Source organism: Ochotona princeps, chromosome 13 (assembly GCF_030435755.1).
Source record: "Ochotona princeps isolate mOchPri1 chromosome 13, mOchPri1.hap1, whole genome shotgun sequence".
In the NCBI taxonomy this organism is placed as follows: domain Eukaryota; kingdom Metazoa; phylum Chordata; class Mammalia; order Lagomorpha; family Ochotonidae; genus Ochotona; species Ochotona princeps.
Window position 1 is genome coordinate 45,213,359 of NC_080844.1, and position 15,697 is coordinate 45,229,055.

A 15,697-nucleotide genomic window follows, 5' to 3' on the forward strand; every position below is an offset into this window, starting at 1 on the left:
TCTCTGTTCACCAACTTTCAAAAGAATGCATTTCCCCTTTCAAAAGTCACTATTACATATGTAATAGTTAAATTATTATTACATATGTAATATGTATCTTAAAATGCATCTTAATATTTATCTTTTTGTTGGAAAAGGCAGATATACAGAGAGAAGGAGAGACAGAAAGATCTTCCATCCATGGTTTACTCTCCTAATGGTTGCAATGACAAGAGCTGAGCCAATCCCAACCCAGGACCTAGGAGCTTCTTCCGGGTTTCCCACATGGGTGCAGGGTCACAAAGCTTTGGGCCATCCTTTATTGTTTTCCCAGGCCATGAGCAGAGAACTGGATGGGAAGTAGAGCAGCTGGGACATGAACCAGTGCCCATGTGAGATGCTGGCACTTGGAGGTGGAGGATTAGCTGGTTAAGCCAACATACCAATTCAGACTTAATGCATCTTAACGTTAGTCTACACTTTTTGAAAATGAAACAAAAGTACCTTTTAGCTCCTTGGTGTTTCTCCACATGGTGCTGCTTTTTTCCTATGTGGCAAAATGAAAATATACTTGATTTTATTCAAATCTCAGCTCTCCCACTTGTTGGCTTAGTGATTCTAGATATTTTAGACAGTCTCAGCTTGTTTTCTTTTTGCTTAAATGAAGGCAGTAATTAGATAAAAGTAGAGTGAACAGGATTTGCCCAGAATTTTTTGTGTTTTAGCACTGAAAGACCTGTGTCCTAAGTAGCCTCTTAGTCCTAGGCACATTGGGCAACCTGACGTTGTTACAAGGATCATGTAAGATTACATGTAAAATGCTTTGTGTGTACTAAATTGTCATTAAGTACAAGCTACTTCTCTAGAATCACATTTTATAATTTATATTTCTATCCTTCCCCCAATTTGGGGAAGTGTATTCTAAAACATGGGTGAATCAGATGCACCTGAGGGAAAATATATGAACTACCCTCTTTTCTAACATAATAGATCTTGAAATATTTTGCCTGGGAGCCTTCATTCAAAGACCAGGTCCATAACCTTCGGAATAAAGAACTGAAGAACCTGCGAGCCTTTGCTTACCTGCAGTCTGTGATCATGTTCCTCCTATACTTATCTCCAGTCCTGGTGAGTAGCAGAGTCAGTGAACTGGTAGGTTTGGGGTCTAGGTCAGCCTCCTAAGGAAGGTCTGTTCTTAATACCCAGTACCTCTAGACCTGTTGTTAAAATCCAAGGATCTACACAGCCCCCCCCCCCCATCAACTCTCCATACTGTTGCACTTACCTTGCTTCTTTGAGATGTAGTTTCACTTTCGTGTACTGTTAGGTTGCTTGGTGGCCTAGGACAAATGTTTAGGATGTTCAGCAAAAATAATTTACCCAGGAAGACTTCTGGTCTCCTTGGGGGAGGAGGTATGGGTCTATAGTGGAAAGAACATGGAGTAAAACATGGTTCCAGGCCTAGAAGTTCCTAATTGTCTTTGTGCAAGATGTTTTCTCCTCTCCTGGGCCCAGTTTTCTCACATTAGGGACTTGGAGCAATTGCTAAGCCTCCTTCAACTCTGATATACTGTATTCTTGAAACATAGCAAGCTTGCAGAGTTAAATTACTCATGCTATCTCTCTCCAGGTGTCTGTGACAACATTTTCTGTTTATGTCCTGGTGGACAGCAACAATATTTTGGATGCACAAAAGGCCTTCACCTCCATCACCCTCTTCAATATCCTGCGTTTTCCGATGAGCATGCTTCCCAATGTGATCTCCGCTTTGCTGCAGGTAGGTAGGGATTCTCACTGCTGACTGCATCTTACCCGCCTTAGAACCCAGAGTGACAGCCTGCCATAGCCCACATTAACTTCTGCTGAGGAACTTTCAGTTAGGCATATCTGTTTGGTCTCTGGAGATCGATGGTTTGATCTTAGAAACTCATGAGCTCTTTGACCACGTTTATCTGACTGTACCATGAGGATAAGCATACCTCTACCTTATAGGGTGACATTCTTGTGAAAGCATCTAATGAGATTATTATGATTATTTTTATTTATTTTAGTTTTTATAAATTTTATTTTTTGTAATGATTACATGGTTGATCAGGGTGGGAAGGATCAAGGTTTATGGAAAATTTGGTGAACTCATAGCTTCCAAATTGGCTATTTCTTCTTGTTGTTTCTTGGGGAAGGCGAGAAACACAGACTCATGACTTTCCACATGTCTCAGTACGCAGGAATGAGGAACCATCATCTCATATCAACCCAGAGTCTCAATGTGTTCTCAAGGGTTCTGTCCAAGTAGTTTGGATAGTTCTGAAATGCTGCCGATTTCACTGATCTGAGGATAATGTCACCTTCCCAATATACATTGGCTCCATTCACAAAGATTTTTTGCTGTCACTGTTTGGGATAGTTGTCCAGTTAGTTCTGTTCTGCTACAGCACCAAATGAGCTGCCATATTCTCCTTTTACAACATGGCCTATGTCCACTGCTCTACCTTTTCATTAAGTAGGACATGTTCTTGCAGGCGAGTCCAAGTACCTAGGCCAGGCATCTCAAGCATGGCCAGGTCCCCCTCCTCTGGGGCTTACGAACCCGGCACTCACCTAGTAGGCAGGCCCCAGGACCCTGGCCAGGTGACCAAACCCCCACCAGATCCCCCACTCCTGGGGCTCACACACCCGACACCCACCTAGAAGGAGGGCCCTAGGACCCGGACCAGGCAACCCGAGCCCTGTCAGATCCCTTGTCCCTGGAACTCAGGAACGCAGCTCCAACTGGGCCCAGGCTGAAGTGACTGGCCTCACCTCAGTGTCCACAATCTTATTGTGCAGGCTGGCCTAATCTATTATGTCCCCTGTTCCAACTCCTACTGGTGGGTGCGGCAGCCTATCCCAGCCCAGTCTGATTGCTGTCCAGTCCAATGTGAACTGGCTGGTGTTGCGGCTGGATCTGGTTCCTTCTGCTCCCTGCCCTGGTTTTCAGGTCTTCCAGTGGGTGTTATGTGCTCACCCAGACTGGTCTGTCCCCAGACCTGACCCACCTGTATGCCATCGGGTACGATAACCTGGCGTCGTCTGGGCTGCTTCTTGTGTTACTGCTTGTACTCATCTGCAGGGTCTGCGTCCCAATGAAGGAGTTTCCCAAGCTCCTCCATAAAGTCTCTTCTCAGTGGCAGTTCTCGCTCACACCAGTGGGTCATTGGCCCAGGTTGGCTTTGTCCACCTGTGCCCTGGTAAGAACAGTGGCCTTGCTCAACCAGCCACACCCAATCTGGTTCTTGTGGTTGGGTGTTGCAGCCCAGCACTAACTGGTCTGTGACCAGACACAGCATTCACATAGTTCAGCGGGAGTAAAGACCTAGCCTGGCCTGTTCTACACCCAACCTGGCACTCAGGAGTACCAGTAGGGGCTGGAGTCTAGCCCAATCTGACACTCCACAGTCTGAGTGTACACCCATGCTAGTGCAGGGTATAGGCATGTCCAGCCAAGCCTGCTGCCCTCAATCCTACTCTTGTCTTCACCAGTGGGAACCCCAACCCAGCTGGCGTGCCCCCTTAGCTCCCCAGCAAGGCCTGATCCCATCCTAGTTCTTGGGCGAGCCGGCAGAGATTGCAGTTCCACAGGGGTGAGTCTACATTTCCCCCACGGATTCTGCTATCAGAAGAGTGACTTCTCTCACTCTTGTTTTCCCCTCCAAACCAATCAAGAGTCAGTCCTTTACTTAAATACATACGTCGTGGACTTGTCTATGGAAGTTCCTAGCCTGCACTGGTTAGAAAAGCCTCCAAGCAGAGGGTCCTGGAGGTCTGCCACGAGTGCCCCTCCCCCAAGGCAGCCTTGCAGGCTGGTTACAGACACCTGTGTGGGTCAAATAAATAAAGAAGAGAATACTCTATTTGTTTAAACCCATGTGGTGGTAAAACCAAATGAAATTTGGGAGTCTTGAGCTATCAGAAAATGAGTTTGGAGTTCAGAAGGACTTGAATGGACCAGAGGGGATCTTTGGGTTCTGAAAATTGAGCACAGTTACTGGGATAGGCCAAGAACTAAACTCCAGGAAGTAGTTTATAGGGGCCCACTGACATGTGTAGTGCCCTGACCTGCATTCTCCTAGAGGTGGGCTGGTTAGTGGCCACACGAAATATTGAGCATTAGAAGAAGATTTCTCTGTCTTGGAGGAAATGAAGAGAAACTGACAGATTCTACCAGTAAAAAAAAATTGTTAAGGTACAGCTTATTAGAAAGATTGGCAAAGGTGTCAGCTCCCTGCATTCCTTGCTCCACAGGATAATACTGGACCCAAGAGGTCAGGTGAAATTGCAGCTTGTTTCTTAGCCTTCACCTGCAGCAGCTAAGCAATTTTGTAGCCTGCAGGTGTTATCCTAAAGAGCAGACTGGCAGAAAGCTAATACTGCATCAGAGCCTTTGTGGCAAACGAGGAGTCATCTCATGGCAGCCACCTGCAAACTAGACCTGCGACAAGTGAGAAATGTACTTGTAGCAGCTCTAGAAGCTCCCAGAAATCCTTCCAAATTCTCATCCTCCAGGGACCCCACAGAATTTACTGCCAACACTTAGGTCAGCTGAAATGTAAGATTTGACTTGTACAAGTGGGCAGCGTCATCACAACACCATGGTCGGTTCCTCCAGAGTCATAGTAGTAGATCACTTCAGATACTAGATGAGCTGCCAAGGTAGGGACCCGTTAAAAAAGAGCATAAACTGCTTAGCTACTCACATTGATTCCATTGTGCTCTGCCCTTTGGGTTCAGTATTATCCTGTAGAACAAGGAATGCAGGGAGCTAACACTTTTGCCCATCTTCCTTGTGCTATGTTTGTAATGCTATTGATTAACTGAGTTACTGATGCAATTAACAGAACCAGCAAGAGTTAGCATTTTGTTTTTGAAGATGGTAGGACATTGTTTCTGGAATTGGTACCATAGACAGAAGAGAGATCACATCAGATTTAAGCTCCTTGAGTTTTCTGAAGAGCTGAAATAAGGTGTCTTATCTTTCTGTATGTGGTATGGCTAACAGAGCCATGGGGTGGCTGAGTCTGTGGTGGGGGTCAGATGTTCCAGCTGTGACAAATGGCAAATATTGGGCTAATGACAAAGTCAAAATCCGCTCCCTGTATGATTGTTACTCAGTGTTTTATTCCTAAGATCCTTTGTGTTCTTCTCCAGGCCAGCGTTTCTGTAGAGCGGATAGAGAAGTACTTGAGTGGGGATGACTTGGACACTTCTGCCATTCAACGTGACAGCAATTTTGGTAAACAAATTTACAAGTTGCTCATACCCAGTGCTGGCACCAGAATGTTGAAATACAAGGCCTTAGCAGAAAACTGATGTTAAGAAGGGAGGAATGTGGAATTATTCCCTTGAATCTGTTTGGTTAATCAGCATCCCGCTTTTACTTAAATTATATTTTCACTTAGAGCAGATTGTTTAGCTAAATTACCAGGCAAAGCTGGGCCAGTTCTAAGAGGAGGCCGGAAATCCTGTGAAGGAGCCCAGAAGCTGAAATTATGATGCAGGCAAGCCTGTGGGTTTAGAAAGCAAGCCTGGAGGGAAATACTACATGAGTTCCAAAGGTATAAAAGCCTGGAGAGCAGTTACAGTCAGAGAGAGCAGTGGAGCATTGATGAAAATGGAGTTCATCCTAGGGGATGAAACGAAGGGTTGAGGAATGTTCCTAGAGTAACTGACTCAGGAATCTGGATTAGCAGCAGGTTTGAGACTCCTGAATCAAAGAGGGCTTCCTACCGTTTCTGAGCTCATCCTGGGAACTTCTGTTTGTCTCCTGCTAGCCGGCACTTAACAGAGGCACTATTAAGAGTAATGGTGAAAACAAAGATGATGAGGGATGAGGAAGGACAGACACATGAAGACCTACATCAAACTAAAAGAGGGTTTTTTGTTTTTGTTTTTGTTTTGCCCTCAACAGACAAAGCTGTGCGGTTTTCTGATGCCTCGTTTACCTGGGACCAGGATTTGGAACCCACAATCAGAAAGTAAGTTGCCTCCTTTCCACCCTGATGTTATTTTAAAAATACTTGAAAGGCAGAGTGACAAAAAAGGAGAGACCCACAAAGCTTTTCCATCTGCTGGTTCACCTCCACAAAGGCCAACAACTGGGCCAGGCTGAAGCCAGGAATCAGGAGTTCCCTCTAGGTCTCTCACATGGATTGCAGGAACCCCAATATCTGGGTGATCCTCTTTTGCCTTCAAAGGGGTATTAGCAAGAAGCTGGTTTGGAAATGGGGGAACCAGGACTCAGGCACTTGTTAAGGAGTGAAAGTATCTTAATCAGTGACTTAACCCACTATGCCGTAACACCTGCCCCCATCCTACTGTTCTGCAACATTCTCCTTACCTGTCCTATTCTCCAATGGGAATAATAAGCACATGGGAAACAAACTGTGACTATGAGTTCAGCTCAGTAGTGCAGTCTAAATGCTCAGAGGAATGAGCTGAGAGCAAAAGTCCGAGCCTTTTTCACTATAGCTGCATTTGCTGTACTCTCGTGTGGGACTATGAATGTGCCCCCGAGAACCCATGGAGACATTCGTTCTTCTAATTGTGGGTGGAAGCAGTGCAGGGTTAGCATATGGCCCCTGGGTGCATTAGAGGATACACAAAAGGACCTGAACTCAATTTAAGTTCATTCACTTAAATCACTTAAATGATCAGAAACATTGAATCTAGCTTCTCTCCCTAGACTGGACAATGGGAGTTTATATATGGATTGTGACATAAAAATAACCCTTTTCCATACACTACCCTGTAGGCCCCCTTTTCTTCAAGCAGGTAGAGTATCGTAAGCCAAGTCATACCCTATGCCATGCTGTTGTACATAGTGTGTCTCTTAAGGTCTATGTGTAATAACATACCCCACTGAATCCAGCACACACAGAATATACCAGAAAGCTAAGCAAGCTTGTCTTTCTTTCTCCACAACTGAACACTGCTTATTTCCATGCTATTTACATGGCTTTCCACCCTTCTCTCGTATTCCCATATACCTTTCAACCTGAATTCCAGAGCTAGTCCCATGATAAGTCAGGACAGAATACCTCTACTCTGAATACTCCAAACCCTAAAGTTTCCCTTGGCAAAAAGGAAACTGCAAGGCTGGCATAGTAGCCTCATAGCTGAATCCTTGCCTTGCATCTGCCAGAATCCCATACTGGTGCCAGTTCGTGTCCTGGCTGCTCCACTTCCTGTCCAGTTCCCTGCTTGTGGCCTGGGAAAACAATAGAGGATGGTCCAAGGCCTTGGGACACTGCACCCATGTGGGAGACCCAGAAGAGGTTCCTGGCTCCTGGCTTTAGATCGGCTTAGCTCCAGCCATTATGGCCACTTGGGGAGTGGACCAGCAGACGTAAGAGCTTTCTGTCTCCTCTCTGCATATTTGTCTTTCCAATAAAAATAAATAAATCCTTTTTTTTAAAAAAAAAAAAAGGAGGAAACTCCACACACATTCTCCCTATACTACTCTAAGGCTGGAGAAAGTTTGGCTTAATGAGCAGGCTCAGATGAAGAACATGTTCCTAATTTCTAGAAAATTAAGTAACAAGGTTGGCACATTGTTCCTGGTTATCTAACCCAGTATGGACTCCTTGCCAACCACACATAGTCATATCTTCAAGGCATCTGCTTTCAATTTGAGTAACTAACTTTGGGGAGTAATGGACTTCTCAAACCCCATTAAGTTGAGGTTACCCTGCAAGATCAAACAGCCCAGCAGTAATAGAGTTGGGGCATTGAACCAAGCTGGGTCTCCAGGTTCCCACTAGTTTTTTGTTTAAAGGTGACATGTTGGTCCCAGGAGAATGTTCAGTTCCTTGAAATCCGTATCTATCTCATCCAAGTACTAACCAGGCCCGACCCTGCTTAGCTTCCGAGATCAGACGAGATCTGATCAGGGTGGTATGGCGGTAGACCGTATCTATCTCAAATAGACTGTAAATGAATTGGGTAAGTTTGGAATTGAACTCTGTTTTTTGTTTTGTTTTTGAGGAAAAAAATCTTTAAAGAAGCACTTTAGAGTCTTGCATATCCTATTTGTATTTTCCAACCTTAAAGGTGATATCTACTAATACCAGACTTTACAAGTACCCCAACTGCAGAAGTACTTTTTTTCCCCGCAGTGTGAACCTGGACATTATGCCAGGCCAACTGGTGGCTGTGGTGGGAACTGTGGGTTCTGGAAAATCATCTCTGATGTCAGCCATGCTGGGAGAAATGGAAAATGTCTGTGGGAATGTCACAATTAAGGTAAAAGAGAATGCCAGTAGAGAAAATTTCTAACCCTCACTTGTAGGCCACTCTCTGCTCACTATGGGCGCTTTGGAGGTGCATTATAGATTGGTAAACTGTAAATTCTCTGTCTCATCCCACACTTAATTAGACTCTGGAGGTAGGACCTAAGAATCTGCATTTTTAAAAAGAACATATGCTTTTAGCAAGCTCTCCAGGTGGTTCTCATATGTATACTAAAGTGTAAACACCAGTGACCAGAGATGTCTTCCTCCAAATTGTAGGCATTTCTATTCATCTTTGTATACGTTTATGAAAACCTCATGTTCTACAAATTTATGCAATACAATAACAGGCCCTAGGGGAAAAGAATTGTAAGAGATCAACTTAAGTTTATATAACTTTGTAGCCCAAGTATCAACAGAAGCAGTACCAACAGTGGTAGTAGCCAGAACCAAACCATAGCACCCAGACATCACAGTTAGTCTTGGACCTCTTGCTTCCTCCTTTGAGAGCTGAATCTTTTCAAGGCGTTTGTTTCCAATACAATATCTGATGTAGGGGGTTGATTTCCTCATTAATTATGATTTTTTTTCTATAATGCAGAGGAAAATTTTTTCATGGCATCTTTAGACTCTGAACTTTCCCCCCCACAGCTCCGTGTGAGGGAAATTATAAATATTTTTGAATCATTAAACCAGCTACAACTTGCACAAACATGAGGCAAATCTATAGATTTTCTTAACTTTTTTCCTGAGACCTTCCTGTATTGCAAAGGTTTTCTTTCTAATGATGAGAAAACTACCCCTGGATACTTTAATTAACCTGCTTGGAAACTTTTTCAGAACTTCCTCCTCTTCTACAATGTACTTATTTTACCAACCTCTAATGAGCTAATTAGCATTTTAAAGAAAATATTTTCTGTAGCAAAGAAGACTATAGATTTCACTCTGCCTTCTAACCCATTTTGGGAAGTCTTTTATTGCTAACACACAATTGAGATCTTCCTCAAACACAGGCACTTGTTGACTCTCTCTCTTTGGATGTGATCTACTCTGTACATCATCTTGGTTTCCTAATCCAGTCTCTAGTTCTTGCTTCCTAAACTGCTGTTGTGACATTCTTCCTGTCAGTGTTCTAGGATCATAGCTGGGAAAGGATAGTACAAAGAAATGTGCATTAACTGGTAGACAGTAAGTTAAAGCTTTCTCCCCAGACAATACAGTAAATACAAGTGCATTAATAAGTATCAGATGCCCAGTCAGCGTGCCACACAGGCTTCAGATCTAAACTCTGTTTGTTCCTGCCCATTTATGCCAGTCCATCCTTTAACCTGGAATTTCTGAAAGTGTAACGGTTGTATTATCTGAGCCTTTTCTTTCCAGGGCACCATTGCTTATGTGCCACAGCAATCCTGGATTCAAAATGGCACCATAAAGGACAACATCCTATTTGGATCAGAGTTTAATGAAAAAAGGTACCAGCAAGTTCTGGAGGCATGTGCACTCCTCCCAGACTTGGAAATACTGCCTGGAGGAGACCTGGCTGAGATTGGAGAGAAGGTACATAGAACAAAAAGAGAGCTTGAGGGTTGAAGAAAGATTGAGGCGGGGGGGGAATGAGGAGGATGGTGGAGAAATACATAGGAGTAACAGATTGACTAATTATGATTATCATGTTTTGAACTAACACCAGAAAACATGCCTGTACTGACCACAACATTCAAATAAGTCAGAGGTTTTAAGCAATGTAGTTAGAAGTAAATATAGGGATTATGTCATCTAAATCAAAGATGATAAGACAAAGAACCAGCAAGGCTAAGTTACTGTGATTAGAATAATGCTTGACCTCACATGTGACAGGCAAGAGGTGGCAAGGAACCTATGGTTTCCTGATTCTACTTCTGTATACCAGTGAGGCAAGACGAAATTTCTAGTTGTCAACTTCAGACACTGTAGAAGCTTCTTGTGAATTATTTTTTCATGCAATGGAATGCCTTTCTTTAAAAAGATTGTATTGTGTCCATTACATAGATTTATCATAATGTATTCAACATTTCTGACTATCTCATATTTGGAATATTGTCATCCTTCCTCTCCATTACTAGAAATATATATATATAACATTTAATATATTATATTTGATTATTATATATTATATTGAATATAATATAATATATTTATTATATATTTAATATATAATAGGATTATATATTTCTAAATATATATAGTGTGTGCATATGCATTATATATACACTATATATAGTATATATATACACACTATGCATACATACCTATGTGTGTGTATATATATGTGTGTGTGCGTATATATATATATATATATATATTTTTTTTTTTTTTTGCAGAACGGCACCTAGTCTAGTAGTTACAAAGCCGATGGGTGGGGGTGCCTGCATTCCCTGATGGAGTATCTATTTCGTTTCTGCCTCCCCTCCTGATTCCAGCTTTCTGCTGAAGTCCACCCTAGGAAGCAGCAAATGATGGTTCAATAGTTGGGTCGCCACCATCCATGTGGGAGATTCATTTTGAGTTCCAAACTTTGGCCTGGCCCAGCTCCAGTTATTGTGGGGATTTAAGAAAACACAAAGAAGACCTCTTTCTGTCACTGTCCGTCTAACAAATAATTTCTTTAAAAGATTCACTTGTTTCTTTAAAAAGAAGGATGACAAAGAAAAGGAAAGAGAGCTTTCATCTGCTGCTTCGCTCCCTAAATTCTCACAATAGCCAAGGCTGGGCCTAGCCAAAGCCAGGAGCCCAGAGCTCCATCCAGGCCTTCCACATGGATGATGGGGCATCCAATGACTTGGGGCATCAGGTAGGGAGTTAGAAGGAAGTAGATGAGCTGCAATTTCTACCAGCCTAATATTGTAATGTTATTCTCTCAGCTGTTAGTTTGACATTCCCACCTTCCTGTGATACACCCGTGTCTCATCCAGGATTAGGAGGGAGGAAACATCATGATGGCCACATTGAAATTCAGCTTCACATAGAGGAGATATAAAAATTCTAAAACGAGTGGGCATCGTAAGCTCCACCATTTGCATATTTAATTAGGGAACCATTCTTTGCCTTATAAACTGATAATGTGGAGGCGGGAGCCCTTCTCCACGCCTCTATGGGATCCCTCTTGGACCTCCTCCTTTCCCTCTCCCCTGACCCACTTGCAACAGATATATCATCATGTGGACAATGCACATTCATGGTAAGAATATGTATTCAGTCCCTCTTTGTTAAATCCTGCTTTCATTGTTCACTATGAATATGCAAATGCCTCTACTTTGAATTATTATCTCTATGGGGGCAAGAACCTGGAATAAAAACATTTCTAGGCGTATACTGTGAAGGTGGTTTGATAGAAATTATCTTTTCCTTCTTCAGGGTATAAATCTCAGTGGGGGTCAGAAGCAGCGAGTCAGTCTGGCCAGAGCTACCTATCAATATGCAGACATCTATATTCTAGATGATCCCTTGTCAGCTGTGGATGCTCATGTGGGAAAACATATTTTCAGTAAAGTCTTGGGACCCAATGGCCTGTTGAATGGCAAGGTGAGAAGTCATTCCAAGTGATGAAGGGTGAGTGGGTGTTTGTGGGGTCGGGAGGGGTGAGGGATCCTCTGCATCTCCAAGTACAGCTGTGATCCTGAAGCAGATTTCCTATTTACCAGCCCGCACAGACTTCTAAGGAGTTACAATATCAAACTTACATCATTGCAGACTACCCCCTAAAGCCTCCCAGCGTAAGGCCATGGCCTCTGCCAGGCTGTCTAAATGGAGTCTTATCCTGTGGCTCTGAGATTGTGTTTTAGGATAATTGTTTATGACAAAAAGTACTTTGGAATCTGTGATTAGGGTAATAAGCATATTTAGCCTTTGTCCCCAGTTCCTGTCCCTAGTTCCTAAGACCCTTGGATAGAAGTGTGTTATGTTACTCATCATGAGCCATCACCCGCCCCCCTTTTTAAAGATTTATTTATTTTTATTGGAAAGTCAGACATACAGAGAGGAGGAGAGACAGAGAGGAAGATCATTCACTCCCCAAGTGACCACAACAGCCAGAAATGCGCCAGTCTGAAGCCAGGAGCTTGGAGCTGTTCCGGGTCTCCCACGTGGGTGCAGGGTTCTAAGGCTTCGGGCTTTCCTCACCTGCTTTCCCAGGAGACAAGCAGGGAGCTGGATGGGAAGTGGGGCTGCCGGGATTAGATCTGACGCCCATATGGGATCCCGGCACTTTCAAGGTGAGGACTTTAGCTGCTAGGCCACTGCACCGGGCCCTATGAGCCCCTTTTGATCACACTGATTTCATGTTAATGAGCTGACTTGGGATAAGGCCCCAGATATCCTCAATATCGGACTGACCACCAGAAGGACTAAATATTTGCGGGTTGGAATTTTCAGTCCTATCCACTGACCTCCAAGTAGGAAAAAAGTAGGCAGGAATAGAGATTGGATTATAACAGTTCTCGAGCAATGAGATACGCGGTTTCCATGCTAGAGAATCCAGCAAGGTATAAGTGAAGTGGGTTGTGGGAGAGGGAAGGGCAACAGGAAAGGCATGAAAGCCTCACTCTCTCCACTGTTCCTTGCCCTCTGCATCTCTGCCATTTGGCTGCTGCTGAGTTTTATCCTTTCCAATAAAGTCAAATGTAAGCAGTGGATTTTTCTATAATGTTGTGAGCCTTAGGAAGGGTGGAACCTGAACAGGGGTCTATAGAAACTAACAATTTTGCTACTGGTATCTGAAGCAGCTAACGTCTTGTGAAATGAGCCCTTAAGCTGTGAGGTCTGTACTGACTCCAAGTAGTTGCTGTCAGAATTGAGCTGAACTAAAGAACGCTCAACTGATATAGCAGAATTGATCGGTGTCAGGAAACACTGCTGAGGACCCAACAATTTACCTTCCTGATGGAACACAGGTCATCTTGCAAGTCCTTATGTTCTAGAAAGGTGTTTCCCATGGAATTCTTGCTGGATGTGAGAAATCTTTGCCTGGAAAGGATTACTCAACCTGAACATAGAAATAATACTTAACACATATTGAATACTCACTATGCCCTATTCCTTTGCTAAGCTTTTCAACTGCATGGCATGATCCTGCTTGAATCATATAATGCTCCTGTGAGATAGTACAAATAAAGTGGTCAGAGATACCACAGTTAATTAGCTCATTTGTCCAGGTATAGCAAGCTGAATTAGAAGAAGGAGTGACAAAAGCACATTGTATATCAACTATAGCTAGACTGTTCCCTTCAAGATTTTTAAAAAGATTAATTTTATTTTTATTGGAAAGGCAGATATACAGAGAGATGAGGAGAGACAGAGAGGAAGATCTTCTGTCTGATGGTTCACTCCCCAAGCATTCGCAATGGCTAGAGCTGAGCCAATCCAAAGCCAGGAGCCAGGAGCTTTTTCTGGGTCTCCCACATGGATGTAGGGTCCCAAGGGTTTGGGCTGTCCTTGACTGCTTTCCCAGGCCACAGGCAGGGAGCTGGATTGGAAACGGGGCTGCCGGGACTAGAACTGGCACCCATATGGGATCCCAGCATATTCAAAGCGAGGACTTTAACCCCTACGCTATTGCACTGGGCCCCCTTCAAGATTTTTGAGTCCTGTTAGTCAGAGGATGGCAGGATTGATGACAACAGGGGTGCCACCCCAGAGCCCTTTGCTTCTCACCCTCTGTCTTTCACTATCCCTCCAGTTCCTGAGCCTTAAAGCCCTGTCAGTTTGATTCATTTTCATGAATATAGTACTGTCCTGTGCCACATGCATTACAAAGACTAGGCATACATAGAATAAGAGATCTGGTTTTTGCTTTATACAAGTCACAATCTAATGAGAAAACCTATAGAAAAGAAAATAATATTGTAGTACAAGAGTTTGTTAGAGGTAGTCTGCACACTCTAGGAGAGGCACCAGAAGAGTGACTTTGAGCTGAGACTTAAAGGATGAGAATCTATTCAACATTCCTTGTAAGAGAGATGTATCTCTGTGCGGTGATGAAGTAAAAAGACAGAGGCAGTAGGCTTAGGTTGTCAATCCAGAAGCCCACCCTAACCTCTTATCCCCTGAGCCTGTGTCTGAGTGTTGTCTTTGAATATAATTTTTTCTCAGCAAGCAACAGACAGGGTTACAAGGGATGTCAAATCTCTAATACCAGGGAGTGAATTGACTGGAAATAAAAAATTGTTACCCTACAGTGTCTGTAACTTGATCCAAGAATCCAGATCGTTCTTTTTAGTTCTTCTGCTTAATTGGCAAGCAAAAGGCTGGTAAGTGCAAAGCAATTCACTGTTTGGTTTTATATGCATCAAATGTAGTGGCAGGCTCCGATCTCAAGTGACTTTCCTAAGCCCAAATTTTGTCTATCCAGGAACATAATGTGTATACAGCAAACCTTGTTGTCTGCATGAAAATAACTGTGAAGGGCCCGGCGGCGTGGCCTAGCGGCCAAAGTCCTCGCCTTGAAAGCCCCGGGATCCCATCTGGGTGCCGATTCTAATCCCGGCAGCTCCACTTCCCATCCAGCTCCCTGCTTGTGGCCTGGGAAGGCAGTTGAGGACGGCCCAATGCATTGGGACCCTGCACCCGCGTGGGAGACCCGGAAGAGGTTCCAGGTTCCCGGCTTCGGATTGGCGCGCACCGGCTGTTTCTGCTCACTTGGGGAGTGAATCATCGGGTGGAAGATCTTCCTCTCTGTCTCTCCTCCTCTGTGTATATCTGGCTGTAATAAAATAAATAAAATCTTTTTTAAAAAAAGAAAAGAACTGTGAATAGATTCACAATGATAGGAGTCTTATTTTGCACATAGGGCCAGGTTTTAAGATGAAGTATGGGGATGAAAGAAGAAGTAAGATATGCCAACATGTCAGAGCTACTCATTGAAGCATAGTTCAAGACTGAATTGATCTATTAATTTTCTTGTTTGAAGAGTAAACCAAGAAGGATGATTATAGGCTAATCAGCATAACCTTAATACTGTTTTTATAGACTCGAATATTGGTTACACATAGCCTTCACTTTCTTCCTCAAGTGGATGAAATTGTGGTTGTGGAAAATGGTACCATCTTGGAGACAGGATCCTACAATTCTCTGCTGGCGAAAAATGGAGTATTTGCTAAGAATCTGAAGATGTTTGTAAAGCATGCAGATTCTGAAGGGGAGATCACAGGTATGTGAGAATGGGACCGGATGAACTTAGAGCATGGGTAGAAATTGTAAGCCAATATCTAAATTCTTCTGAACTGTTCAGTGTCCAATGAACTACATTTGCTATTGAATTATCCATATATCTGCACTGCGTTCTTTCTGTCTTCTGTGTCTTTATAAAGAAACACAGAAATCAAACTTCTGTGCCTGGGCTAAACTGGAAGCTGTCCTGCTCATCTGGTCTCAGATGTTTTGTCAAGAGACTCTTACACTTAGAAGAGTAAAATAAAGAT

General features: G+C 43.4%; 1 protein-coding gene across 1 annotated transcript in view; it reads left to right on the forward strand.

Annotated features, from left to right (window-relative positions):
- Window positions 1-15,697, forward strand: part of ABCC2 (ATP binding cassette subfamily C member 2) — a 64,038-nt gene that overhangs the window by 28,305 nt on the left and 20,036 nt on the right. The window contains exons 13-20 of the mRNA XM_058671602.1: window positions 970-1,107; window positions 1,610-1,756; window positions 5,164-5,248; window positions 5,924-5,990; window positions 8,130-8,256; window positions 9,624-9,800; window positions 11,637-11,804; window positions 15,246-15,426. Coding sequence (XP_058527585.1) covers window positions 970-1,107; window positions 1,610-1,756; window positions 5,164-5,248; window positions 5,924-5,990; window positions 8,130-8,256; window positions 9,624-9,800; window positions 11,637-11,804; window positions 15,246-15,426 — 1,090 coding nt within the window. The remainder of the gene's footprint in view (window positions 1-969; window positions 1,108-1,609; window positions 1,757-5,163; window positions 5,249-5,923; window positions 5,991-8,129; window positions 8,257-9,623; window positions 9,801-11,636; window positions 11,805-15,245; window positions 15,427-15,697) is intronic.